General features: G+C 48.5%; 2 protein-coding genes and 1 long non-coding RNA gene across 8 annotated transcripts in view; 1 reads left to right on the top strand and 2 right to left on the bottom strand.

Annotated features, from left to right (window-relative positions):
* LOC309329848 (immunoglobulin superfamily DCC subclass member 3-like) overlaps positions 1 to 2,557 on the top strand; it is a 33,679-nt gene extending 31,122 nt beyond the window's left edge. Inside the window, exon 14 of the mRNA XM_081840963.1 lies at positions 818 to 2,557. Within this exon, the coding sequence (XP_081697089.1) occupies positions 818 to 910 (93 nt within the window). The 3' untranslated portion in view covers positions 911 to 2,557. The remainder of the gene's footprint in view (positions 1 to 817) is intronic.
* Positions 1 to 4,515, bottom strand: part of LOC309330184 — a 182,011-nt gene extending 177,496 nt beyond the window's left edge. Inside the window, exon 1 of the long non-coding RNA XR_014151354.1 lies at positions 3,199 to 4,515. This is a non-coding gene — a long non-coding RNA (uncharacterized lncRNA). The remainder of the gene's footprint in view (positions 1 to 3,198) is intronic.
* Positions 4,516 to 12,885: 8,370 nt separating this feature from the next.
* Positions 12,886 to 27,401, bottom strand: part of GATAD2B (GATA zinc finger domain containing 2B) — a 67,124-nt gene continuing 52,608 nt past the window's right edge. For 5 of the 6 annotated variants that reach the window (XM_081841031.1, XM_081841032.1, XM_081841030.1 and 2 more), the window contains 6 exons: positions 25,813 to 25,983; positions 24,627 to 24,942; positions 23,809 to 24,011; positions 22,745 to 22,858; positions 21,379 to 21,496; positions 12,886 to 20,592 (listed from right to left, as the gene is read on the bottom strand). In XM_081841031.1, the coding sequence (XP_081697157.1) occupies positions 20,459 to 20,592; positions 21,379 to 21,496; positions 22,745 to 22,858; positions 23,809 to 24,011; positions 24,627 to 24,942; positions 25,813 to 25,983 (1,056 nt within the window). In that variant the 3' untranslated portion in view covers positions 12,886 to 20,458. The remainder of the gene's footprint in view (positions 20,593 to 21,378; positions 21,497 to 22,744; positions 22,859 to 23,808; positions 24,012 to 24,626; positions 24,943 to 25,812; positions 25,984 to 27,401) is intronic. The other variant, XM_081841029.1, reaches the window with a different exon arrangement.

The following is a 27,401-nucleotide window of genomic DNA, read 5'->3' as shown; positions in this document are numbered from 1 at the left end:
GAGGGATGTGTGTGTGTATATGCCTGCTTTTAGCTTAGCAGCTGTCCCAGGAAGAACCAAGGTGCCCCAGGAGGAAGGGCCACAGCAGCAGCCCTGCTGATTATATGGGTGAAGATGTAAATCACTGTGATATCGCTTCAGTCAGAGTCTCCTTCAGTGAAACCCAGGAGCTGTTAATGGTGCTGAGTGTTGCTATTCCCCTCCTGGAACGACAATTCCCAGAGTTTTTTAGCAATCGATCCCTCTTCCTGGGAAACTCCGGGAGCTGAAGGCAGAGGGCCTTCTCGGTAGTGGCGCCCGCCCTGCGGAACACCCTCCCATCAGATGTCAAGGAAATAAACAACTATCTGACTTTTAGAAGACATCTGGAGGCAACCCTGTTTAGGGAAGTTTTTAATGTTTGATGTTTTATTGTGTTTTTAGTATTCTGTTGGGAGCCGCCCAGAGTGGCTGAGGAAACCCAGCCAGATGGGCGGGGTATGAATAACAACAACAACAACAACAACAACAACAATAACAATAATTGCTCTGGGAGGGGAATAGCAGCTGTCTGCACCATGAACCAACAACAGCTCCCAGGATTCTTCAGAATTTCCCCGAAAGTGTTTTTTTAAATGCATAGTGTGAATAAGGCCTCAATTCCATCATATTTTCTCTCTGGAGTTTATACTCGGAGGGTCAAACGGGGGCCGGGGAGATGGCCAGCAGGGTCTGATATATCTGCAGGGCACCCTGGGAGTGAGGAACAAAGCTTGCGGGCCAAAAGGTAGCGTCCGAAAGGGCAATGCGGTTAACCTGCCTTCCTTTCTCCTCACAGAACCCCCCATCCTCCGATGGACTCACCGCCCATGACACTCCCCACTTTGAAGTGACCGTCGAGCGCTGCCCTCCTTCACAGCCCAGTGGTTAAGCCAATGCCTGGTGGGAACAGAGTAGGGGGAGGCCCCTCGATGGAGCCCGGTGGCAGCTCTGTTGAGGCAGGGCCTTCCCCTGCCCCCAATTTCCCACCACCCATCCAGGATTCCAACCGCAAACCTCCAAAGAATCTACCTCACCTCTGCTGGACGGCCAGCTCCATAGCGTCTGGTCCAGCCGCCACCTGAGCCCTACTCCCACCCCAGTTCTCCCGAATGATCTATTTTTGATACAAATACCAAAACTACCTCAACCTGCCAGCCACCCTCTGGCTGCTTAAATCCCACTTCACCCCTCTTGCCAAAAGGGAGAAGGGGTAGTGGCAGAGAGGTGGGGCGACAGGGAGCAGCTTTCCACAGCAACCGGAAGATTCCGGAACTTGAGGCAGCCATCTTGAGAAGCCAGAAAGCGGGGGGAAAGAGACAACTTCTCCCCGTTCTCATTCTTGTTTGCCTCAAGAATGGATGTGGACGCTGATCTCCCCCTGCCCAAATTGTTCCGAAGCCAAACCCCCAACGAATTACCGGGGCTTTGGGGAGGTTGAGACTCCAAAATTACTCCCTAATGAGTCATGTGGTCCATTCGGGGTGGGATGAGGACCGTCCCTTTCCGACACCTCCCACCCATGGTGCCTGGGCGCTCGGCACCAGCATACCAAATATCGCCAAACCAAAAGTGGGAGCAGCAGCAGCAGCGGACCCCCCCTCTCCCAAATACCCACCTCCGTCCTCTGTCATGAGGGGGGCAATGGGGTGGGCAGGGGGGGGGGACGCTTCACCCAAAGCCTCACGTTCCTTTCCCCTTTTCCATAGCTCCTCTTGCTGCTTCCTACAGAGTGTCTTTTTTTTGATATATATATATTATATATATGACGTCTCTATCCAAATATTTTTTAAGATGATACACAAAAGTTTGCTGAACTGCTTTCCAAAGATGTAGAGCTTTAACCGCGTGTGAGGACAGAGCCTTAGCATTTGACGTTTCTCAGAAGTGGGAGGACGGCGGCCTACAAGGTGTAGGGGGCCGCTGTTAGCCCTCTGGAAACAGCCGCGGCAGCTGGGACCTCCGGCCCGACTGCCGTGGGGTTCTTCAGTTGTAAGGGGGAACGTATTTATTGACAGAACCAAAATTTCCCACCCAGATTCTGGCTGTGGGCGGACTCCCTCAGTCCCCTGAGGGAGGCCATCCAAGATTTGGTTGGAGGCTCAGTGACTTAGCTCTCCAGATTACTCCCAAACCAGAATTACCTCCAGAACCTCCCTTAGAGCTAAAGAGCCTCGACCGTGAGGCCAACATAGTGTGTCCACATCAGGGGACTAGACACTATGGTTACACCAGCGCCTTCCTCCTTTTCTTCTTTTCCTTCCTTTCCTGGCCTCTTTTTCTTTTCTCGGACACCAAAGCCGGCATATCAAGATGTGGTGGAAGCTTAGCTCCATCCTCCTCAGGCGGCTTAAAAAAAAATAATGGACGGGGTTTTAACTCGAACCGGAAGCTCGGCCATGAAGTTCACAGCCACAAAAGTCCAGCACATCTCCCCTCTTCTCCTTTTTATTGTTTGGAGTGGACTAAGCTCAGCATTCCTCTGGGTGCCAAAGAGAAAAGAATTGCTACTCTGAATAAGTACACAAATGCTACTCCTGCTCAGAGCATACCGGTTGAAGTTAACGGGCATAACCGGTTAAGAGCCATTAATTATAATGGGTTTACGCTGAGTAGGGCAGTCTCAGCCTAAACATTAAACATTTAGGGGTAGAAACCCGGAAACAGCATGTACAGAACTCGATTGCCAATGAGTTGGTGGCTTGATTGATAACACTGATCTATCGACCGATTGGTATCAGGGTCTCTGAAAGCCAGCACACTCAACATTGTGTCTCAGACCTTGGTGGCCTCCACTCGTAAACCACCGAAGCTTCCATCTCGCCTTAGGGCCACCCCAAGGACCCTGACCATTAGGTCCAGTCGTGACCGACTCTGGGGTTGCGGCGCTCATCTCACTTTATTGGCCGAGGGAGCCGGCGTACGGCTTCCGGGTCATGTGGCCAGCATGACTAAGTCGCTTCTGGCGAACCAGAGTAGCGCACAGAAACGCCGTTTTCCTTCCCACCGGAGCGGTACCTATTTATCTACTTGCACTTTGACGTGCTTTTGAACTGCTAGGCTGGTAAGAGCAGGGACTGAGCAACGGGAGCTCACCCTGTCACGGGGATTCGAACCGCCGACCTTCTGATCAGCAAGTCCTAGGCTCTGTGGTTTAACCCACAGCGCCACCGGGGCCACCCCAAAACACTCTCCAAATTCTGCAGGTTCCAACTTTAGCCTTGGCTTCAACTGCTGTCCTTGCTCCAGCAGGGTGATATTCTTGATGCCCAAAGAGGACAACCACCCCACCTCTTCTCCAAGAAGCTCAAGGTGGCAAACATGGTTCTCCTCCCCTACCCATTTTATCCTCACAACAAGCCTGTGAGGTAGGTTAGGCTGAGAGAGATTGGCTGGTCCAACGTCGCACCCACTGAAGATTCATGGCTGAGCAGGAATCCTGGTTTCGTGGGTCCTAGACCAAACACCTTAGCCACTCGGACTGTAGAGGTGGACGTACGTGGTCTAGATGATCCCAGCAAAAGCCCCCTAAGCTTTGTCTGTGTGAACATGGCCTCACAGTGCCCAGGCTGGTGTCCTTTCCATCTGTCCTTTCCTTTCCTTCTCTTCCTGATTTTGATTGTCAGCTCTTTCAAAACAAAGAAAAGCACAGTCGGCCAGCGTTAGACTGTATGTGAGAGAGAGCGCATGTCCGAGTGACCTCAAAATTTGCCTCATTCAGGTGTGATTCTCTCTGTGCGCTTGCGGAAAAATGAAACCCTGTCGACCCAAAGTTTTGTGTATGAGAGGAAAAGAAAAAAAATTACTGTTAGGTAGACGTTTCCTAAAGCTTTGCTGACCCCCTCTTCCCCATTTTTCACCCTAGTTCCTTCTCTAGGAATCATAACCAAAATATCCCCCTTACTTTTCCCTCTTCCCTTTTCCCCTACCAAAAAAAAAATATGAAAAAAAATTAATAATACTCAACCTTTTTCTTTCGGATTATTTTTAGTGCTTTAGGCAAAAATGATCTCTTTTCCTAGTTGATGAGAGTTGAGATTTCCCCACCTCCCTTTGATAGACGAGTGTCTCCCAGATAGCGGAGACACACACAGTGGTTCTATGGAATCGCCAGAGGCCGACAGGAAACGGGGAGCTTTCCAACGGCACCCCACTTCCTGTCAAAATTAACTGCCCATTCAAAACGGGCCCAACCCAGAGTCTGTTGTTCCTCCTTTATTTCTTTTGGTTTTTGCATACCCACCGTTACCCACCTTGATTCAAGCATAACCAAAGGTGCTTTTCAAAACCGTTGCAGCTGATCTTCAAAGATGCCCATGGGTGGCCTAATTTCTGGTCACATGGGTACACGTTTACTATATAGCTTTAAGAAACCACTTGAGCGACTCCACTCGTGTCTCTGTGGCTGGCGGGGGGCTGAATCTGCCCCCCTTGTTTTCTCTTCATTTCACATTATCCCAACCTTAAGTTCACTTTTGTGTCAGTTTGTGCAATTCTTTTTTTAAAAAAGAAGTGTGCATTAAGATCCATAGATATTCTACCATCAGGCAAAAACTGCGTAGAAGAAAATGCAGCTAACAGGCTTCTTATTTGGAAGCGACTTTCCCAAATATAACGATGAACTCTGGGATTTTGCTTTTGCAAACACACACATCCTTATTTGCAGAATTTGGAAAGGGAGTTGCATTTCAGTTTGTGTTCTGATTCAGGAATCGCAAATTGGGTCAGTCCGTGTTAAAATGCCAACTGAACTCATTTCTCTGAGCCCGTTTCCTCACATGCAGCTCATCTTAATGGCCACCGGCCTGCTCTTGAGATCTATTAATGTCAGCCGAGGTCTTGTAAGAAGCTACAAGGCCACCCGAGTGGTGGCCAATCCCACTTCTAAGAAATCTCCACCTGTCCCAGAAGCCACACCCCCTTTCAGGGTTGGCGCCCACCACCCTCGTTTGCAGGAAGCCACATTCATTAAAGTATCTTCTTACAAGGACTGAGTCATCCTCACCAAAGATGCCCACTTTTTAATTGAGATGTCAAAAGTAGCTGCCCAACCCAAGTGTTTGCTCGTTTCAGGAAACATTGAACAGAAGTCTTCTTCCACCACCTGCCTGACGTCCCAAGGTAGAATATTCGGTCCCTAAGCTTTGCATACCACTGGCTCCTCTACAGTCTTTCCACTGCTACCCTTAACAGTTCCTTCATCTGCGGATCCGCTCTTACAACAGTCTTACAACTTCTTATCCATTCATTGCCAGTAGTGGCACTGAATGACAGATCTCAGTCCTATTTCGACTTATCTCCTTAAGAACCTTTTCGGAAAATATTTAACTTCCCCTGGGTGGGGAATCTGGACTACAACTCCCATCAGTCCTAGGGCTAGGGCTGATGGGAGTTGGGAGTCCAATGACATATGGAGGATCCCCTCTCGCCCACCCAAGTTTCCCCAGGCTTAAGCATGCATAAATGTTCCTTAGTGGATCTTCTGTTTGCAGCCTGATCCTGCAGATGTTTTCACTCTCGGATGCAAGTCCCACATTTCAATGCAATTCTCAAATACATGTGCAGAGCAAGGTTTCCCAAACTTGGGTCTCCAGCTGTTTTTTTTTTTTTTTTTTGGACTACAACTCCCATTATCCCTGACCACTGGTCCCGCTAGTTAGGGGTGATGGGAGTTGAAGTCCAAGAACAGCTGGGGACCGAAGTTTGGGAAACCCTGGTGTAGAGGATGAAAATCACAGCATTCCCCTTTGCCATCATCTTCCTTTTCCCCCATTGCCCAGTTACTGCTTGGTTTCTGAGTTTCTCAGTGTATTCATATATATGATTCAGTAATCATAAACCTAGTGGCGGTTTCCCCCTTCAAAATTTACTTTAATTAAGAGCTGTGAAGCTGTGATGAATTCATCACTACTCCAGCGTATTTGTTCATACATGAGGCTCCTCCTACCACAAAGATCACAATGTTCCCCATGGTTGTAAAGTTAACACACCAAACTACTGCTTCTTACAGGAGGTAACACAAGGAACACTTTAGTTAAGCACAAAACATGCCCCATATTGAGAAACCCACATATCCCGCCCCACCCAATCCCTGCTCACTTTACACTACGGACAAGCCACTTTTCAAACTGTTTTAACTTTCAAAACAAGCCATCTCTTGTAGAATTGTTCAAGCATCACCTTTTTGCACCTGTTAAAATATGGAAATGTTTGGCTCACCATTGGCTCACCACACATTTTAAAAACTACACCCTCCCCGCCCCCAACTTGCAGCATAATTGAGGCCAAACATAAATGTGAAAAGATAACTTAAGCTTTCACACAACAGGTCGATCGCGATCTACTGGTAGATCGTGGGCTGTCCTTGGTTGATCCTGGTCGACCTCGTGATCTCCAGCGATCGCCCCCCAAAATGCTCAACAACTCTGGTCAATCCAATGGGTAGATCACTGCCAGTTTATTTATAGTGGGAGTAGATCGCAGTCTCTTGGAAGTTGGACACCCCTGTTACAGACCACAAAATCCATGATGCTGGGTTCGACGCAGCTTTAAAGACTACAAAACCCATGGCACAGCTCTGATGCAGGAACATAGAAAACTGCCTTATACCAAGTCACACCAGTGATCCATCTAGCTCACCATGATCTATTGTTGGCTGGCAGCAGCCCTCCAGCATTTCAAAGCGAGTCTTTCACAGCCCTACCTGGAGAATTTGGGGATTGAATTTGGAACCTCCTGTGTGCCAAGCAGATACTCTATCACTGAGCTGTGCCCCCAAATCAATCAATCAATCAATCAATCAATCAATCAATCAATCAACAAACAAACAAACAAACCTGCAACACCCAAAACTACCGCTGAAGTGAGAACCACCATAGACTTAAATAACTGGGAAAACAGTGGAGAATGTAGGCAAGTAAGGTTAGCAGACATCTCCGTTTTCCGGGGACAGTTCCCGGATTTACAAATCAGTCTCCTATCATGTCCACTATCATTCCGACTGAAGTTAAAAAGTGTCCCCGGATTCATTGAAAAAAGTCTGGTAACCTTAGAGGCAAGGCCACATAGGGAACCAAGGAAATCCCATTTCTGGCAACAGATTTGCCAGGGAAATCTTGAACTTTGGCAGAGCTCGACCAACAGAATTAGTAGGAATATTTCTCCAGCGGCTTTTGCGCATTCGGCATAGATGCACGATGGAGGAGACTGAGGTTAGTCAAGGGTAATCTAAGCAGCACAAACCGAAACGCAGGAGAAAAGAAATATTTAACTTCATGCATGACAGACTACTACTGATATTTCCAATATACAGTGAAATATTCACTGAAGTAAGTTTGAGAAGACAACAGCAGCTTCTCCTATTGCTTTAAGCCAGCTTTCCACAACCTGACACTCTCTGGGTGTTGTTGGACTCAAACTCCCATCACCTGCAGCCATTATGGCCAACTGTCAGGGATTATGGGTTTTGTAGTCCAGGAACATCTGGAGGGTACGAGGTTGGGAAAGACCATTTTAAATGTTTCCAGGTGTGAGGTCAACTACCTCTGAATGTGAACCAACAGGGCAATGTGCCAGAGCTTCATCAAGCGCAAATGTACAGGAAGCTTAACTCTGAGAATGCACATTATGAAATCCACACATTAGGAACAAGGCCAACTGCGGGACTCTTTAAAAAACAAAACAAAAACTGATCAGCAGAACTTATTTCCGAGCAAGCTATCAGCTAATCTGGATTTGCTGATAACCTTGAGGACTAGTGAGCTGTCTGCCAACAAATCTGTTCAGTTATGCCAGTAAATGCACAATGCCAGGCTCAAACAGCGAACGCAAACACCTGAAATAACTCTTTTATCTCTTTGAAAAACATCCTTCAAATTACCCACAACACAGATGTGCACAAATCTGTTTTGCAGGAATTACATAGCCAATGAAATTTATATTCCGAATCAAAGAGGTTTAAAATATCTCCATGTGACATAATGTCACTAGGTATGCTGAGTTCCGAGTATTTCACAAAATACTTTTTCCATATGGACACAGACATAGAAAAACTTCTTCAGGAATGGATCTTGCCTGATCTTCTCCCCATTTTATCATGGGAAATCTTGTGCCCCAAAGGTCTTGCAGCAAGAAATATACAATACTTGCTTGCAAATAAACGAGCTTTTCAAGAAGCACTGCCTTTAGCTTATAAAAAATAACCTGTTCACACCGGAAGTTTCTTTACAAAAACCCTTCTTTTTTTTCTCCAGTGCCCTGGGATCTAAAAGTGCTCCCCTAACAAACACAGAGTGGTGGCAAAATCAGATATAAGAAACCCTCCAGTAAATATCGGCTCACAGAGCTTCATGCAAACAAATTAGACCCAGATCTGGGACATGTTGGCCTCTGTGGAACTGACGAATTCCATTCTGTAATCAAGTCAATATACTCTGCTTGATGTCAGAGGACAAAACACTCTTTTTCAAAACCTGTTTGTTATAAGCCAAGTCAAAAGCCTCCTTTGCTCATGGAGGAACTCGTTTCAGAATTCTGTGAATACTGGCCATAATCCGTTATCGGGGGTATCACATGATTAAAGACCATGAACACATGAATCGACGAATTAAATCTAACCCTAACGCCCTCCCCAAACCTGTTTTGTTTTTCCTTCCTTCCAAACCTGTTTTGTTTTGTTTTTCCTTCCTTCCAGTAAGAGGCACCTGCCCTTAATCTTCCCCACGCAGGAAGGAATCCCTCTTCTCGTATCTTCTTGGAAGAAGCATCCGTCCTTCTTGCTCACGCAGGAAGGAATCCGCTTTTCAATGTCATCTCGGAAGAGGTATTCCAACCTTTCAGTTCACAGATGAAGGTATCCCACAACTGGCATGCTTTCAGATGAGGCATCCTTTCTTGGTCCTCTTCCCACACCATCTCAGAAGAGGCATGCTCCTTCCTCTTTCTCAAGCTGGATTAATCGATTAACCAGCTGAAACATGGCAGCCCTAATATATATCTGAACATCTTTCTCTTATGAAAATGTGGAGGGCTGTAGCAAAGACAGGCCTCTCTTGGAAGGGCGACCTGTTTCTAGAGCCCCCCTCCAGATAGAACATTATTTCTCCAACAACTAAACCATCCCATCTTCCCCCCACTCTGTTCTACTTCAGGCTGGCAAATAAACGTTGCCAACTTACAAAAAAAAAAAAAGTCATTTGCGGGCAAAAAGTGGTAGCCACTTTGGATTGCAAAGTCTTACCTGTTTACATATAAAAGGTTTCCCATTTATTGCTTTTTTTTTTTTTTTTTTTTTTAAGAGTCAGGTTTTGTCCTGTTTTAAAGGTTCCACGCCTGGCTGAGATTCTGGCTCACCATAGGTGACTAATTGACCAGCTACCTTGCTTAACTTACGGTAAACCAAATTCCCAATGCTACGACATATTAAAAATTAACATTCTTGTCAACTAATTGCCCGGTTACGCTCCTCTTCTGCCTTGTTGGGTAACTCCAAGTCCCACCAACTTTGATGACAGACTGTGCTTGGCTGTGGCCCAAAAAATCTGGAGGACACCAGGTTGGGGAAGTGTAGTCTACGATGTTAGGTCACCGTCCATCCAGCACAGACACTTCGGACCGAAAATTCAACAGCTCCCAGAACACGAAGCCATTTTAAAAGCAACCCAAACGCGTTCATCACAGTGGGTATTCCAGCCAGGAGCTTTTCACAGCCTAAAAAACACCCCTTGTCTTGAAAAGTTTAACACACTCCAAAGACATATTTGTGAGATTTGTTGGGTTAGCAACAGCACTCTCTAGTTTTGAAGCCTGGCCTCTGCTTCCGACGAACCACTGTGACTACGCCCATCTTTGTAAAGGGGGGGAGGAAATGGCTAGTTACCAATGAGACAAGAAAATGCTTTTGAACCTAAAATTTGTTACGAAAAAAAAACTTGTGTTTTGTGAAACGAAGTAAACAAGCTTTAAGAAGCCACGGCCCGGGGTCCTCCTGGAAGATTAATTATTGGAGAAGGGAGACCCCCTGGCTGTGGAAAAGCTAACGTCCTATGCAAGAGAGAGAGTACGGCCCAAAGGTGATGGAGAGGACCAGAGAAGTGGGACCATCATAAATGTTTGTTTGGGGGGGTGTGGTGGAGAGATGCAGGAGGGACTCCCCAAATCTTCTCCATCACTGTTCAATGCTTGGTGGTTACAAACGGAAAGGCAACTTGTGGTTTTGAAATTCCAGGGGGCTCCTCAGCAGATTCAAAGAATTAACTAGGTGTCAAGAAGATCGGGGTTTAAAAGGCGAGAGGGTGCGGAGACAGCTTTAACTGGCATTACAAGGCATCCAAAGCAACTGGAATGATGATACCAAATGTTGAATTCCCTCCTATCACCACAGGGGAATTTAATGTGTAAATGGAAGGGAAAAGTTGGAATTGGTAGAACATTCTCCTCACTTTAAATTGGCCTGCAAATTTTCACTTAATTCTAAATTTCCCCTTTTTTTATGCTACTGAATTTTTTTTAAGGAGGAAAAACTGAAAATACCATATGTTGTACCGTACAGCATCATTTTAAAAACTCACCTTATTGAAGGTTTTTTTTATATATTAAAAAAACTCCATTCTGAATTTGAAAATGATATTTGCCATGATTTTTTTTATTTCAAGTTACACCATCATGTGAACTTGTCCCCTTGTTTTTGTGATTTAAAACAAACAAGACCAATGAATTGCCAGGAGAGATTTCTCCTATTCCTACCCAAGAGTAACTCGTTTGTATCGCACCTTCTGCACTGGCCCCAATTTTACAGCTCGGTTCAAAGAGAGGTAGCCACCGAAGGTTTCAAAACCTCAAGGATGCAGGGTTGATGTCTGGAAATCTTTCTTGTCTTGTGTTGAAAATTAAAAAAAAAAACAATGTGCAAAACAACCCTTGGTTCTACTGTTTTGTTTTTGTGGGAGGGGGCAGGAGGAATGGAAGTTTTCACCCATTAGCAGAGATTGACATTGGGCAATGAATTTGAAACACACAGAATGAAATTTAAAGTGAGTCTGGCTTTTTCTTAGTATTGTTTTTTGATAGGACATGCAATGGATATTCTGAGTAGATTCCATCTGCACTATACATTTAAAGCACCACAGCACTATAAACAGTCACGGCTTCCCCCAAAGAAATCCTGGGAACTGTAGTTTGTTAGGGTACTGAGAGTTGTTACAGGAGACACCCTATTTTCCTAGCACAGCTACAATTCCCATTGTTCCCTTGGATGGTTTGTTAAACCACTCTGGGAATTGTGGCTCTGTAAGATAAAGACAGGGACGTGGGTGGCGCTGTGGGTTAAACCACAGAGCCTAGAACTTGCCGATCAGAAGGTCAGCGGTTCAAATCCCCGCGACGGGGTGAGCTCCCATTGCTCGGTCCCAGCTCCTGCCAACCTAGCAGTTCGAAAGCACGTCAAAGTGCAAGTAGATAAATAGGTACCGCTCCGGCGGGAAGGTAAACAGCGCTTCCATGCGCTGCTCTGGTTCACCAGAAGCAGCTTAGTCATGCTGGCCACATGACCTGGAAGCTGTACACCAGCTCCCTCGGCCAGTAAAGTGAGATGAGCACCGCGACCCCAGAGAACCCCAGAGAACTCTGGGATCCTTTACCTTTAAGATAAATGCAGGGTGTCCTCCTAACACCTTTCAGAGCCACTAGCAAACTACAGTTCCCAGGATTCTTTTGGGGAAAGCTGTGGCTGTTTCAAGTGGTATGATACTGCTTTAAATGTATAAAACACATAGCACAGGACTGCAGCCTGAGTTTATTTTAATCATCTATTTCCTGCCATTCCCCCTAAGGTCCCTGGGCAGGTTACAGCCCTAAAACACAGTATTAAAACCACTTACAACTGTAAGTTGGGGCCTAAAAAACATACACTTCAAGTGTCAAAAACATCCCTGTGGTTTGCTCCCAGATAAAAGTTTTGACAGCGTTTAAACATTTCATTTTTAACCCTTATGCACTGTATGTTTGCCAGCCTGGGCTCCATTGGGAGGAAGGGCGAGATAGGAACTTCTATTATTATTATTATTACTATTATTATTATTAATATCCTAATCACTCATCAGTTACCCTCGTAACTGAATCAGCCCAAATTTTGGAGGGTTTCCTGAAAAAGCTGGCATTCACTGCTCACTCACCTAGTTTGGAATGCAACTTCCAGAGACTAAAAAATGCCTTGAGATGAGAAAAGCTTTTTAAAAATAGTATTTGAAGGGTGTTATTATTATTATTTTTACACAATTCTGAAGTTATGGGGAAGAGGCATAAGTTTTGTGGCTCCTCAGCACCTCTTTTGAAGGTCCCCATTTTCCCCGTCCGGTTAAGAAGTTCTCCAGCTGCAAGGCTGGGAAGGGACTTTGGTTCCATGACCTTGGGGGAGAATACGGATTAAGTCAGGGGGAGGCTTTTCAGCCCCAAGATGGGTGGGGCTTGTGCCAGTGGTGGGCGGGGCCAAAGCCAACCATGGGCGGAGTCAAAGCTGTGCACACATCCAATTTGCATGCGCACACCCTATGCTCACAAATCCATCCACAAACAACTGGTGGAGGCGAGTTTGTAAGAGAGGTCCTGCAGGCTGGAGATTCTTAACTCACCTTTTCTCTAAACCAGAAAGTCCCAAATGCTAGAAGGGCAGTGTTAGCTGTTTCTCACCACTAGGGGGAGTAGCCCAAGGAGTTGGGCGAGTGGCCGAGTCATCCCTGAAGATTTCGTCCCCGGCCCAAGGATGCTGATCGGTGACCCATATGCAAACACAAGTGTTCTTTAAAAAATTCTACGGTACTGCCTCCAAAGACCTCTCCCCGACAGCAAATCCAAAATGCGCCAGTCACATCAAAATGTATAAACCATTCCTTTCTTTATTAAACATAGCTTGCAAGTGATAAATATTACAAAGTTTTTTTTTTAATCCTTTCTCCAAAAATTAGCTTATTATTATTATTTTTAATCAGGTCACTGCATAATCAATTGGCAATATTTTAACAGCTTTTTTTTTTCTTCCTTCCTTCCTTCTCCTTTTAAACCGGATTTTCAAAAACACAATGCGGAAAATTAAAATTAAAAGCCCTCTTAAAATTGTGCAAAAGGCCCGATTTCCACCAAGGTTCCCCCCCCTTCACCCCGATAATTTGCAGCTGCAATTCTCTCTGATCCCTCCTGAGCTCAGCTGTCTCTCGCTGCCCCGGGTTTCAAATTGGTATGTGTGTGTGCTAAGCCTCATGAATTTTTTTGTCTTTGTAACACAAGCACACCCTACTCCTGCAACGGAACGAGCCCCCTGTGCTGTGGGGAAGGGGAATCGGTGGCCCCCTGGCTGTTGCCGGACTTCCAGCCCCCATCAGCTTCAGCCTGTGCACCAAGCGGCCAGGGATGGTGGGAGCTGTATTGCAGCAACATCTGGAAGGCCACAGGCTCCCAACATCTGGAGGGCTGCAGCTTCCCACCTGAGCTAGAGGAATTGAAGGCGGAAGAGGGAAAGTGGCAAAATGGGATGTTTTTGGGGTGTGGGGAGGAGAGGAAGAAGGGCCTCTCTGGCAAGTTAGGCCCTTGATCTGATAGCCAGCAGCCCCAGCAAGGGGACTACCATTGCTCTTGACCCGAAGAGATAGGGGGGTGAAGCTGAACCCTGCCTCTGTAACATATGGCTGTAGGACGGTTGCAACTGACCTCCCCGGATTTGCCGTGATCCTTGCAAGAGATATCATGTTGTGCTGGGGGGCGGGGACCCCTACGAGATACAGGATCCACAATGGGAGTGTGGGGGAGAAAGAGAAGGTGAAGGTTGAGTAGCGGGGAAATTATGACCGTATTAAGAGGTGGTGGCTGGTTCCCAAGAACTAGAGTAAGGTTGACTCATGGTCAACAGCCTGGTGCGAGGAATGGTGAGCATGGCTGCAGGTCAAGAGGCTACAGAAGAAGAGATGGCCAAGGAAGAAGTGCTCAGGTGAGGGAGGGCACCAGGAGTCCACACCCCACAAGTGGGAATCCTTTGGCCCTCCCGATGTTGCTGAACTACAACTCCCATCGGCCCCAGCAAGCACGATCAATGGCTAGGGGTGAGAGCTGTCGCTTAGCAATATCAGGAGGGACAGAGGATTCCCACACGTTCCTTCCCCACGCAGCCAACCACCCCTATGGCAGCAAAGGGACAATCTGATGTTCATCTGGTTGACTCTCCCACCCTCTTTGTGGGAGAAGCCTCTGCACTTTCCTCAACTGGGGGTGCGGGTTCCTGAATTCAGGCCAGGAGACAGAGGAGGGGGGAATTGGGACCACGCCATTGGCTGAATGGTGGAGGGAGAGAGGTCTGGGACCAGAGATGTAAAGATGCAGGGTTGTGTGCACCTAAGGGATACTCAAGAGCAGGTCCGCAGAAATGAAAAGCGGCCTAAGTTGGTCACGTCTATTGCTTTCAATGGGTCTACTCCGAGTAGGAACAGCACTGCATGCAACCTGCACACCAGGAGGGCTACACTCCGGGAAGTATGGGAAGGTGAGAAAGTGCTTTTCGGCTACCATCAAGTCCAGTCAATGTTATCCAGCATGCTGCAGATCAAATGTGGGATGGATCATTAAGTCAGCTCTGGGGGCTCGTCATGTGACACCAAAATTTAAAAACGTGATTCTGTCCCTCAGGACACACACACACACACACACACACACACACGCACGATCTTTCAAATCAATGGTGAACACATTCTGGTTTCACAACAGCTTTGCTCAGATTTTCCTCGAAGCCTCCGCACCTGGGGGTTTGAATATAGATTTCCAAGAGAGGTGATATTGGGGTGCATGACAGAAGGTCACAAAGAATGCACTCGTAATGGCAGGCTGCAAAAATCACAGCCCTTAAATGCTGGAGTCCTCTTGAGTTTAGTAATGTCATAAAGACTAGAAGCATGGCTTTATAAAAGGAACCAAGAAGTGAGCACACCGACCAAGAAGTCAGAAAGCTACTCCCAAACGCCCAACTTGGTCCAAAGGGAAATGAAATAGCATTGGTAAAAGGAGCCAAACTTTCCCTGGAGTGTTAGGAACCAGACGCCCTGGAATCTTAAGGGCAAATAAACAAAAGGCATTAAGAAGGGTTGCACAAGATGCGAAAGCAGCACACTTTGGTCCATTTCTGGAATTGTTGTTCTCCAAAGTAGATAAGAGACAAGGCCCATTTCTTGAAGAGCCCTCCATAAGAGCGTCTGACAGCTCATAAGGATGGCCCTCAATTAAATTGGTGGGGTTGACAGTTAAGAAGAGACTCTACTCAGAACGTACTGGCATGCCAAGACTTCAGGCTCCCAATTAAGATGGGACAAGACCTTTAAGCGGCTCTCTTCACACTCAACGGATCTCAAAGGTATTGGAGTGCTCGCTTTTCGTAGAGAATCTATTACACCTTTCCATCCCCACGTCAAGAACCTCAGGAAGCTGAAGCTGACGGAGGCTTTCTACGAGAGACATTAAGCCTGATATTCCCCACTGTGCTGATGGGCTTCGAACTTGTTTGGCAATGGCCGGTTGATGTGGAACGAGTCACATTCTCCCTTCCTGTATGTACATGCATGCACACTCACACGTATGGATGAACAGCTTAGCTAAGCAGAGCACAATCTCTGCCTGCCTGGATGGTGGAAACCTTCGCAAGTGTCGCCTGTGTGCTGTAACCATGAGGGATAGATGCACGGTCCACATAATTTAAAAAAACCCAAGATTTTCAGGAACTCAAATCCTGGATGCACTTTCTTGGGGCGCAGGGGAAAGAATATCAAACAGTCTCTAGAATGTCACTGATATTTAAGAGTGGGTTTTTTTTGGGGGGGCGGGGATGATAGAAAGCGGATCAATGAGAGGCGGAAAGAATGAAAGGCGATGAAGCAAATGGTTGAAAGGGGAGATGCAGGGAGAAGTACTATCTCCCCCTGGAAATTGGGGTCGGTGGGAGCTGAGTGTCTGGATGCCGGATGAGGAACAGTCGAGAGAAGTGTATGCTGTCTCAAGCCTAAAGCATTCGTTACAAACAGTGCAAATACATTGATAGTTTAATACTAGTATTTGATTCCCCCGTTTGTGAAAACTTGGGGTTTTGGGGGGGGGGTTAGAGGGATGGGGAGGGAGCCCCTGGGCCTGTGGCCTCTACCAAGGCTCAAAGTCCGTGTGCATGCTGGTAGTTTGTGGGACTCCTTGCTTCTGACACAAGGGAAAGAAAGGCACCTTTTTGGGGAAATGATGGCTACCACCAAGTCCGTTTCAGCTTTTTTGGGGGGGTGCGGGTGGGTAAAGTGTGGGGCGGGTGACATGAGCTGCATAGCGCCCCGCCCCAGCCTCCTCCCTCCCCCCCCGATCTCCAGGAAACTGCCTTTTGCACATTTTAAACGCCGTACACAAAGAAGGTCACACTACAAAAAGGACGTTAAACAACTTTCACAATATTCATGGCTAAGCTGTCTTCTCTTTTTGTTGTTTTTGTTTTCTCTACACAAATGTACAATTTACCCCCCCAGTTTGTTTGTTTTTTGTTGTCGGCTTTTCCGTACACCCGCCCCCAAACTTCTTTTTTTTTTTTCACTTTTCATTTTTTTTATTTTTAAATGTGTCAAGAAATAGCTTATATACAACGAAGAAAAGTCTTTAGTTATAACGTTTCGGCAGCAAGTATTGTTAAGCTAAGAAGAGCTTGTTGGGGGTGGGGGTGGGGGAGGAGAAAGGGAGCGAAAAAAATGGGGGGAAGGAGAGGAAACCGAGGTTGTGGGGCTGGGGGAGTGAAACAGAGGCCCAGGGAGGCGAGTTACGCTTCTCCTCCCAACCCCAACCCCCCATGGAAGAAACGCGGGAGAAAAATAAAAACAGCATCAACCGCAAAGCACATATGACTAATCTGGAAGAGAGAGAAAAAACCCATAAGATGGAAAAGGAAACCCTTAATTCTGTACCATGAAAAAGGATGGTTTTCTACATTACACCCCCCGCCCCCTCAGAAAAACAAAGAGAGAAATAGGTTTGTGTGTGTATATGTGAGAGAAAGACATTTGTTGGCTTTAGGAAAGCAGAAAGATGGGAATCAATTTTAAAGTAAGGGATTTATGGGGCTGTGTGTCCATCGCAGGCAAATATTGCATCCTGGGAAGGGACGTTGTTGTAAAGAGGGGGATTGAGGGGGTGGGGAGCCAAGCCCCCCCCCCAACCTGCTCCAAATTGGCTGAGTAGGTCCAGCCACCGTGCAGAAGTGCCAAAGGGCCACGATCCTGCTCTATGCTAAAGAGGCGAGCTCCCAGGGGAAGCGAAAGTGGAGTTACCTGCCTGAGTGCGCAAGGAAGGGCAGTCTCCCCACTCTCCCCTATAGAGATGCCCCCCCCTCCATTCTTCCTCTCTCTGTGCTAAAGAGAGGGAGAAAAAAAGAAGAGGTGAAGAAGAAATCCTTCTTAGATCAGTGCCTTTCCCTCATCCCAAAACATCTGCTTCCAAAAAAAGAGAAATCTTTGCCAACTTGGAAAGTTTGAGCCAGGAGCGAATTTATTCTGCAAGGAGGCTGGCTGCTAATCCCACTGGGAAGACCCTCTTCTGGGAGAAGATGAGAAAACACCAATTGTGGTCCTTAGGCTGGTCTGCTGAGCAGACTTCCAGGCTCCTTTAGGAGAGAGACATTTTGCAGGCAGGGGAAAAGGTGGTCCCAACAGAAACAGGGTGGAAGAGAACAAGTTCTGGCTGGCCGATCTAGAACGGCAAACTTTGGGTCGTTACTAGTTTTTAGAACAGCCCTGGTGGGTGGGAGATGACTGGCTTAGGTCCATTCATTTCAAGGCGCCTCATCGGAGAAGAACGTCGTTGGAGGTCACCCTTTGGGGTAGGAAAAGACTGGCAGGAGCCAGAGAATGAGAGAAGCACTGATTCAATAGGCAGGATTCTTCCGGGGGGTGGGGGGAGTCCTCTGCCCTACTGCCAAAGCCATATATGCCACCCCAGTGTGGTGATGGCGGTGGGGAGGGGGGGAGTGGCTAATCCTTGCCCTCCCACCCCCAAAACTCCAAAGTAGTGGCTGGTTTGCTACCATTCAATGCTTGCCACCAAAGCCTCTGCCTGGGCCCTGAAAGGCAGAGGCAATAATTATTGCACATTTCTTACATCACCGTATTATTATTTTTTAATAGAAAACAACAACACAAGACCAAAAGGATACCCGCCCCCTACCCAATAACACTAGGTGGCTGGAGCTGGTTCACACCTGGCAACGCCCGATTCTAAAGGGGGAAGGGGTGCGGGGAGGACAATGGCACTTGTTTTGGGGTGAGGGAAGATCGTAGATCGAATTTAAGCAAATTGGGGAGGGTGGGCAAGGGTTCGGGGTCCTCAAGGAGGCAAGGAAGGGTGTAAGCACATGGAGGAGATATCTTAAGACGCAGCCAAACTTTGTTTTTTGTTTTCAAAGGAAACCTTCCTGCCGGCATCTCGACAGTCGGAAGGATCCTGGAGCGAAAAGAAAAAGCTTTCCAGGGAAACGGAAACGATTGGTTTGCGTGTCTAGCGTGTGTGTACATATGCATGTATATATTGATAGTTAACCTTGTGGCCCTCAAAGATGCGGCCAGACACCATCTCCCACCAGCCCCAAGGAGCTTGGACTATAACCCAGGGGTGATGGGACAATTGGCCTGGCAACATCAGAGAGGGGGAACCCCAGAGTTAGCTATCCCGATCTACACACACCTGCAATGCTAACCTGCTGCTAGCTTCTGAAAAGTATCTGGCGGCCCCTCCCAGTGCATGGGCAGTTCCCCCCCACCTCTGTTTCTTTGTTAAGTGCTCAGTGATTGGAGGGGGGGGGGAGAGGAAGCGCAGGCGTGGGGAGGGGATACCGCAGACCTGGTGGGGAGTGCCGGCTGGGATGCCTGTGTGCGCGAGTTCAGGGGGCTTTGGGGTCCTTGATTCAGTGCTTCCGAAAGGGGGACATGAGTGAAAAAAGACCGGCGGGGAGGGGGAACCCCAAGAGGGAGAGAGGGACGCTCCCTTTCCCTCCCCATCGCTTCAGACTGGAGGAGCAGAGCAGAAAAAGCAGAAAATTTAAACAAAGCAGAGCAGGGTGGAGTACAGCTCAAAGAGCTCCTACAGCCGCCTGGGGTGTGACTGAGCAATTCGCTCTCCGCTCGCGAGGGTCCGATGTCAGGGAAACGCCTCCGGGGCTGGTCTCGAGGGCTCTGGTGGCAGTGGCGGACTTTGAAACATTTGGCGCTCTCTCTCTCGCTGAAGCTCCCCCGGCAACGGAAGGGTGGGCAGAGAAGGCCGGTTACACGTCCTGGTATCCTCCGCTGATGCAATGCTGCAAGATGTTCCTGGCCCGTCAACGGTGGCCTCCACAGCATGAACGGCGCAGGAGAGACGAGCGAAGAGATGGCTCCGCGGAGAAACATTTTGGGGAACCGACGTGACGCCTGGAGCTCCTTTGGTCTGGGAAAGGGGTGGCGTAACGGAGACCACACAGGGTGGCAGGCTTGGGGGAAGCCAACAGCTCAGAGGGGTGAAGAGAGCCAAAGAGCATTTGAAAGCACCCAGCACAGTTCGTCTTCGGAGGCCCGTCTCCAAGGGCGCAGGCGGCATAGATCCCTGGCATGGACGTTTCAGAGAAGCATGCCCTGCTCTGCCAACGGCAAACTCATGCCCCTCTAGCCCACTCCTTTGGAAACAAAGAAACCCACCCAAACCAGGGAGGACTCTCTGAGATGCCGTCGGCTTCCAGGGCTGTGGCTTCTAGATGATCGGCCACACCCATGGGGGTGGCCTACACCTCCCCACCTTGGGGTGCCTCTGTAACAACCCTGCCGAAAGCCCTGAGTCAGCCCCGATCAGCTTTCGGGAGGAGGAGCCTTTCAAAGTCTCTAAGAAAGATTTCCTTTTTTTAAAAAAAGAAACAAAAAAGAAAAGGTGCGCTCTCTCTCTCTCAGCCGTCCGTTTTAAGCCAAAGGGAAATAAAAATAAGAACACAACAAGTTTAAAAATTCTACGCGTTATCATTACAAATTAAAAAATAAAATAAAAGGGAGCGTAAAACAAAGCATTAACATAGTGTATAGTGCAGGATCCAAGCAGACGCGTTCTGACCTCAGGAACGGAGCGAAGGAGGGGGGGAGGAGGGACGGGGGCGCCTGGCCTCTCCCCGCAAACAAAATCCGGAGATGAGAAGAGAAGCGGGAGGGAGAGTTGGTTCCGGAAGAGGGCAGGTCACTGAAGTGTTTTTGTTTTTTTTAAATGTTCTTGTCTTTTTTTCTCATTTTTTGTGGTTTTTTTGTCGTCTTCTTTTTTGTCTTTTTTTGTTTTTTGTCTTTTCCTCCACATATGGTAGGCACCAGTACAGGCACTGCATGCGACGGATGGGGGGGGGCAGGTGGGTGGGAAAAGGGTGGGGAGGGGGGCGCAGCTGGCGTTATTTCTGCCCGCTGATGGACTGCGATATAGAGCGTGGCGGGATCATATCTAAAAGGTACTCCCGCTGCCGGTCCGCCAGGCTCGACGCTTTGTGGCCCCCGATCCCGGCGTTCAGGTAGGCGATGTTGACACCTGGGAAGAGGAAGAGGTAGGAACGTTTCTGCTATGAGGCACAGGCAGCCGATTCCTCTCCTGGGAATGTGTCTCATGCGTGGGTGGGGAGCCTCAGGGCCAGGGGCCAAATGCGGCCCCTCCCAATCTCATCACCAGCCCTGATTTCCACCCTTCTTTTGCCTGGCTGAAACATGCGCCCTTTGCATTTCCTGTCTTTTTAAAAAAAGAATAAATTTTTAAAATTTCCGATATATAACAATTATAGAAAAGAGCAAAAAGATACAAGAACAGAACCCCAACTCGACTCCCACTCCCCACTCCAGGATAGATCCATCTAGTTAAGTTTGCTAAAGTCCAATCTGTGATTGCAGTAGCTGCCATTCTTCAGGGGTATTGGCAAAGTATTCTATAAAAGGATGCGATATTTCAACAAAATCGTCCACGTCATTTGCATTATTCACTGCGTGTAAGAGAGAGAGACTGATTTCCGACTTGCCCCGAGGCACAGAGATTTATGTCTCTGTGTGTCTTGCAATACACTGGTTTTCCCTTCCAACACTATCTGGCCCTCCCTATGATGGATGCCCCCTGGCCCAATGCAAAGGTTCAGCCATGTGGTCTGAATGTGTACCAGCCACCTGAAAACTCCCCCCCCCCTCCAGCTGGGCAACTCTCTTCCAGGGGCTGAATGATCCCTTCCTGTGGTACCTCTCCTGGGATCGGCTGGCAGAGGGCAGGATATATATTGAGGCAGGGTCCTCTGCGCATCTCTGCTCCCACCCCCCAAATTCTGGAAGACTCTACCTGGCATGCCGAGAAGGCCTCCCGCCACAGAAAGCTGTGGGGCCTGCGCAAAGTTGGACAGCATGGAGCGGGCGGAGGTGGGGATTCCACGCTGCAGGGTGCTCTGGGGTTGCGGTGCCTGGAGAGAGAAGGGGGGGGGGACAGAGGAAACAGAACATCAGGAAAATGAGTGGGGCACAAACAAATAAAAGTATCGGGTCCAAACTCCACTCAGTGTTTAGCGCTTCACAGTGCTGATTTGGAGATTCATTTTCTGCCGACAAGAATTACTCAGCACGCAACCAGACGGGTTTTGAGTGGACAGGAATAAGACGACTGTGTAGTAATTTTGTGTGGAGGGTTAAGATAAATGTTTGCATAAGACACACAGGGTTTTCAAAGCTCTGCTGCATTTGGTTTTTCAATAATACTATTGCTACTCAATTTAGCAAATACATCCAATAAAGGAGGCGTGATTGCTGGAACTGGTGGGGAAGAAGGAAGGGAACCAAAAGTAAGTGGAGCCAACGGCAGGCAGAGCCAAACCACCCCTGGACCGGTTGTGAAGGCAGGCAGGTGGGGGCTGGCTGAAGCTGGTGGGACAGCACCCCATTCACTTTAATGGACCACCCTCCAGTGTTCATTCTCTCTCTCTCTCTCTCTCTCTCTCTCTCTCTCTCTCTCTCTCTCTCTCTAACACACACACACACACACACACACACACACACACACACACACAATGCATTATCAATTACCTGCCCTTCCCCCTACCTAAGGCCACAGGGTGGGTTAACAACAATTAAAGATTAAAACCACAAAATTGTCCAGTAGCACCTTAAAACCACAAAACTGTCCAGTAGATTAAAGCCACAAAATTGTCCAGTAGCACCTTAGTATTTTTTATTTTGACTGCATCAGACCAACACAGCTACCTATCTGAATCTAGATACATTGAGAGAGAGGTGGTATTAAAAAACCTCTGCTGCTTCATACATATCATAAATCACGTATCTCATGATCTCTCAAACCTTCCTTCGCTTCATTTTACCCAGTCCTGTCCGTTTAACTATCATTACAACAGGACCTGCCTGCTGTCCTCCGTTCCTTCGCTGAAGGTTGTTTTGAGGGAGTCTGCCAGTGAGCGGCTAGCTAAGTTTCAGAAGCACGCCACATAACTTCTGCGGCTGCTGAATGTTCAGATTGAATGCTCTTCCCCCCACATCACATGAGAACAGCCTTTTGCTTTTGGAGGGGAGGGGAATGGGCTGCCCTGGAGACAAGATCAGAAGGCTGTTTTGAGGGGAGGGGGTAGCCAAACAGCTGGTGGCTGTGGGATGCGAAAGGGGCCACTTTGCCAGAAGGGGCTGGGCGAGGAAGGTCTTCTCACCTGGCGGAGTGTGTGATGTCGCATGATGCTTTCCTGTTTGCTAACGCTGGACACGCTGGCGGGAGTGGCGGTGGGGGACAACGCTGCCTGCTGCTGCAACCGCTGCTCTATCTCCTGCCGGAGGGAAAAAGAAGAGGCTGGTCATGAGTTGGGCCGTGTGGCTGTCATCTGGCGGCACACAGGCCGCCCACCCCACAAACAACCTGCATTCGGATGACCCTGCCTGCAGTCCAATACCCATGGCCCGGTTTGTGTGCCAGCCACTGAAACTGGCTTGTTTGGTGAGCGCATGAGACGGGGCCTTCCTGCTGGTGGGGCTCTCTTCCAGCTAACACTTGCTCAGTTCCAACATTCGAGAAGGCCTGAAAAACTTGGCTTTCCACTGCTGGTTTTCCTTGGGAGTGAATCTTGCCGATCTAACCCTGTGCATTCATTTCAGGGGACTGCTGCCTCCCCAAACTACAATTCCCAGAGACCCAAGGGGTCAGGGTCGAGAATAGGAAGGGGAAGCTATGATGACTGTTTCAAAGTTGGTTTCCAAAATTCTTTATTCGTGCTGAATAAACGTGCACGGGGAAAACACCGTCGAAGAGTTCAACAGGGACCTTGTAAAGTTTGGACGATTGGATCCACCTAGCACAGTGCTGCTGACACTGACTAGCTCTCCATGGTTTCAGACAAAGATCTTTGCCCAGCCCTACCCGGGGACGCTGAGGATTGAACCCAGATCTTTCCACGTGCAAAGCAGACTCTCTACCACTGAGCTACAGCCCTTCAAAATGTATGTTGAGCAATGAGGAACATGGGAAGCTGCCTAATACTGAGTTCACTGAGCTCAGTGTTGCCCGAACTGAGGGAAAGCAACTTGCCAGGGTTTCATTCAGGAAACCTCTTTGCCCATTGTGGAGGTGCCATTGGGGAATGATCCTGGCACCTTCTAGTTGCAGAGCTCTGACACTGAGCTATGTCTCTTCATCAGAGGGACAGGAAGCACGCACCTCTTCCAGTTCACCTGGATTCACTCCGCTTCCCTCCCTCCCTCCGACAGGGCAACAGGGACCCACCTGCTCTTGCTGCAGAGCTTTGACAAAGGCGTTCTTCAGCCGGTTGGTGTGCTCAGCCTTAAGCGCCTTCTTCTGGTTGGAGGTCATGCACTGCTCACACAGGATCTTGCCGTTCTTCTCCTGCTTCCAGTGCGGGGTGAAGTCTGTGCGGCACTGGGCACAAACAAAGGGCTCCACTCGCAAGAGGGAAGCGCAGCCTTTGCCTGGGAAAGGGGGGTAGAAGAAGATGCATCACACAAAGGAAGGGGGACCTTTCTCTCAGGAACTGTTCCAGGCCAAGGAGGTGCGGAGAAGACCTCTAGGGTTCAGAATTTCAACAACTTTTAGCACAAGCTAAACATTCATTTATAATAATAATAAATAATAAATTTTATTTATACCCCGCCCTCCCCAGCCAAGGCTGGGCTCAGGGTGGCTAACAAATAATAATAAAAACAAGCTGAATGAATACAACTTAAAAACAAGATTAAAATACAACATTAAAACATTAAAATGCAGCCTCATTTATGCAAAGAAAAAGGGGGGAGGGGGAGAAATGCGAGTGAGTGTGGCCCAGTTTGCCTCTATTGTCAGGCTACCCTGGAGCAGAATAATAATGTTTTTGGATTTAAAAAATCTTAAAAGCGTACCAATAACTAAAACACTTTTATCTGTGACAGGACGGCTCCATCAGGCGGACAGCAATAGGCTAGTTCCCCATGTCCCCTGAATCAGGAGGCATGGGAAACGGGATTTCCAGCTCATTTCCCTCTGACACCCTCTTTCAACCCAGTTGCACCGCCTCTGCTGCGGCCCTTGCCCCCGACACTGGCCTTTACCTTGGCTGTCAATGACGCTCTGCACCACCTCCTCCAGCCCCACCATGTAGATGAACTCGCTGTTGGCAGCGCTGGGCAGGAAGTGGAGCAACGGGGCGGGCGGTTTGGGGGGCGGGATCTCCAGGAGGGTCTTTTCCAGTTGCTTGCGCAAGGCGAGCTTGGCGGCCGCCTGGGAGTTGGCGGCGTCGTTGAGCGCGCTGGGGCTGGGCAGGGGCGACGACACCCGGTTCACCGTGCCCGGCTGGATGTGGGAGGCAAGGTTCATGTAGATGGCGGACGACGTGGTGCGCTGGCAGGGGACGGCCGAGCTGGACTGCTGCGGAGGAAAGGTGCAGGAGAGTAGCGGGGACGAGAAAGAAAATGTTAAAAGTGTGTGGCCCTCCAAGGCTTTTCTCTCTGACCTTTGGGACTCTCCCCAGGCCACACCCCTTCACTACAGGCCACGCCCCCTCACCAGCAGCCCTGCTTCACACCCTCCTTGAGTGCTTTTGCCTGTCTGGAATGTGGCCTTCAATGGATCACACAAACTTAATAAATAGCAAATAAATAAATAGATAGATAGATAGATAGATAGATAGATAGATAGATAGATAGATAGGTAAACGACCCCTGGACGGTTAAGTCCAGTCAGTGGAGACTATGGGGCTGTGGCACTCATCTCGCTTTCAGGCCAAGGGAGCCAGCGTTTGTCCACAGACAGCTTTCCGGGTGGCTAGCATGACTACACCGCTTCTGGCGCAACGGGACACCAAGACGGAAAATAGAGAGCACGGAAACACAGTTTACCCTCCCGCCACAGAGGTACCTATTTATCTACTTGCACTGGTGTGCTTTCGAACTGCTAGGTTGGCAGGAGCTGGGACAGAGCAATGGGAGCTCACTGTCGTTGGGGATTTGAACGACCGATCTTCTGACTGGCAAGCCCAAGAGGCTCAGTGGTTTAAATAAAACCTAACTTGCTGTACAAAGGTGATCTACACACCCATTGCTCGGCCCACTTTTGTCTCTAGCCCTTCCAGCCGCTGAGGTTACCCATGTGGAAATGCTGTTCTCGGGCTCCACAGAGCCCCACCCCCAAATTTGTCACCACAAAAACAAAAGTTTAAAACTGCCACGTGGGCAAGGTGGCCGTGCAAGAAGATCAGGCCCACTGGCCCTCCCACCCTTTCCGGGCTGCTTTACTCACTGGCTGGTAGCTGATGGCGGGGCTCATGCTCGGAGTGGTGGTGCGGATGAGGCCCGGTTTCGGAGGGACACGTTGCCCTTGGAGCTGGGCGGGGTTTGGTGCGATGACGCGCTGCGACATAAGCATGTGGGGGAGGGTCGTGTTGGTGGCGGACCGGATGACGCTGTGACCCTGCTCCAAAAAGGAGAAAAGCGTGTGTTTTAGAGAGATGGAGAGCATGGAACAAAGGCGAGGTTTGCAACTTCTTCTGCGGTGCTGCATCTACAAAGCACATCCCCATGTCATTCCCAGTAGGTCCAGTTACAGATAGGTAGCCGTGTTGGTCTGCCATAGTCAAAACAAAATAAAAAAATTCCTTCCAGTAGCACCTTAAAAGACCAACTAAGTTAGTTCTAGGTATGAGCTTTTGTGTGCATGCACACGTGTGAATAAGTGTGCATGCACACAAAAGCTCATACCTAGAACTAACTTAGTTGGTCTTTAAGGTGCTACTGGAAGGAATTTTTTTATTCCCAGTAGGGCGTAGCTGGGACCTGGGGCTCAAAGCAGGCAGAGGGCACTAGGTTAGGGAAGGCTGATCTATACCCCACTGGCAGAGGCTCTCCAAGGTTTCAAGATGGGGTCCCTCCCAGGCTGAACTTGGGACATCTTGTCTGCAAAGCATGTGCATCTATCCAAACTACAGCTACTATTCTAGCCCTCATTGGAAAACTGGCTGATTTAAATCGGAATCTGCCTTATTCTGAGTCCATGCAGCTCAGTGTTGTTGACGCTGATGGACAGTAGCTCTTTCTCAGCTTTACTTGGGAGATTCAGGTATACAGCAGCTCCCCCTTTCCTCATAGGATAGATGCCCTAACCCCCTATCCCCATGCCAGGCCAGGGCCGTGAGCCAAAACTCCATTAAAAACCTTTCCCGAAAATGAAAACTGTGCTACTGATTTCCAGTCCTTTGAACGGTGGCATTTTCTACAGGGACAGCCAGAGGCATGGGAGCGCAGGTAGGTCTTCATAAACTGACATTTGAAGAAAAATAACTTCCCAGGAAAGCTGCTCCTGTGCTGCTCCTGAGCGACTTGGCACGGTTTCCATTCCAATAAAAAGGGTCATGGCCCCTTCTTCCAACTTGGTGGAGTTTGCACAGAAAAATAAAGGTCAGCACAGCTCTGATGGACTTCTGGGAACTGCGAGAGGGAGAGGGGGGATTTCTTGGAAGCAGCTGGACAGACCTATGAAGTAGGGGTGGGCACTTGGATCTGGCTGGCAGGCCAGATCCTTTATATCCCCCTATGCCCCAGTGCATCAAGTCTGACAGGTGGGCGGAGCCAACCACCTGTCAATCAGCGGACTCCCCCAGTACGGTTAGAAATCAAATTGCTCGGGTTCAAAGTTCTCACAAGATGACACTTTCATTTTAATTCCAATTTGCATCTTACGTTTTTCATCATTTGCAGCCTATAGTATTTTAAATGTATGTATGCTTTTACCCCTTGCATTTTATTGTACTTTAAGCAAGCACAAGTTCCCCTGCTCATGCTTTTATCTCCGGCATGCTCTTAGTGGGTCTGCAAATGCATAATAAAGGATTT

Source organism: Podarcis erhardii (assembly GCF_964252035.2).
Source record: "Podarcis erhardii genome assembly, chromosome: 15".
In the NCBI taxonomy this organism is placed as follows: domain Eukaryota; kingdom Metazoa; phylum Chordata; class Lepidosauria; order Squamata; family Lacertidae; genus Podarcis; species Podarcis erhardii.
This window is presented reverse-complemented; position numbering and strand designations above follow the sequence as displayed.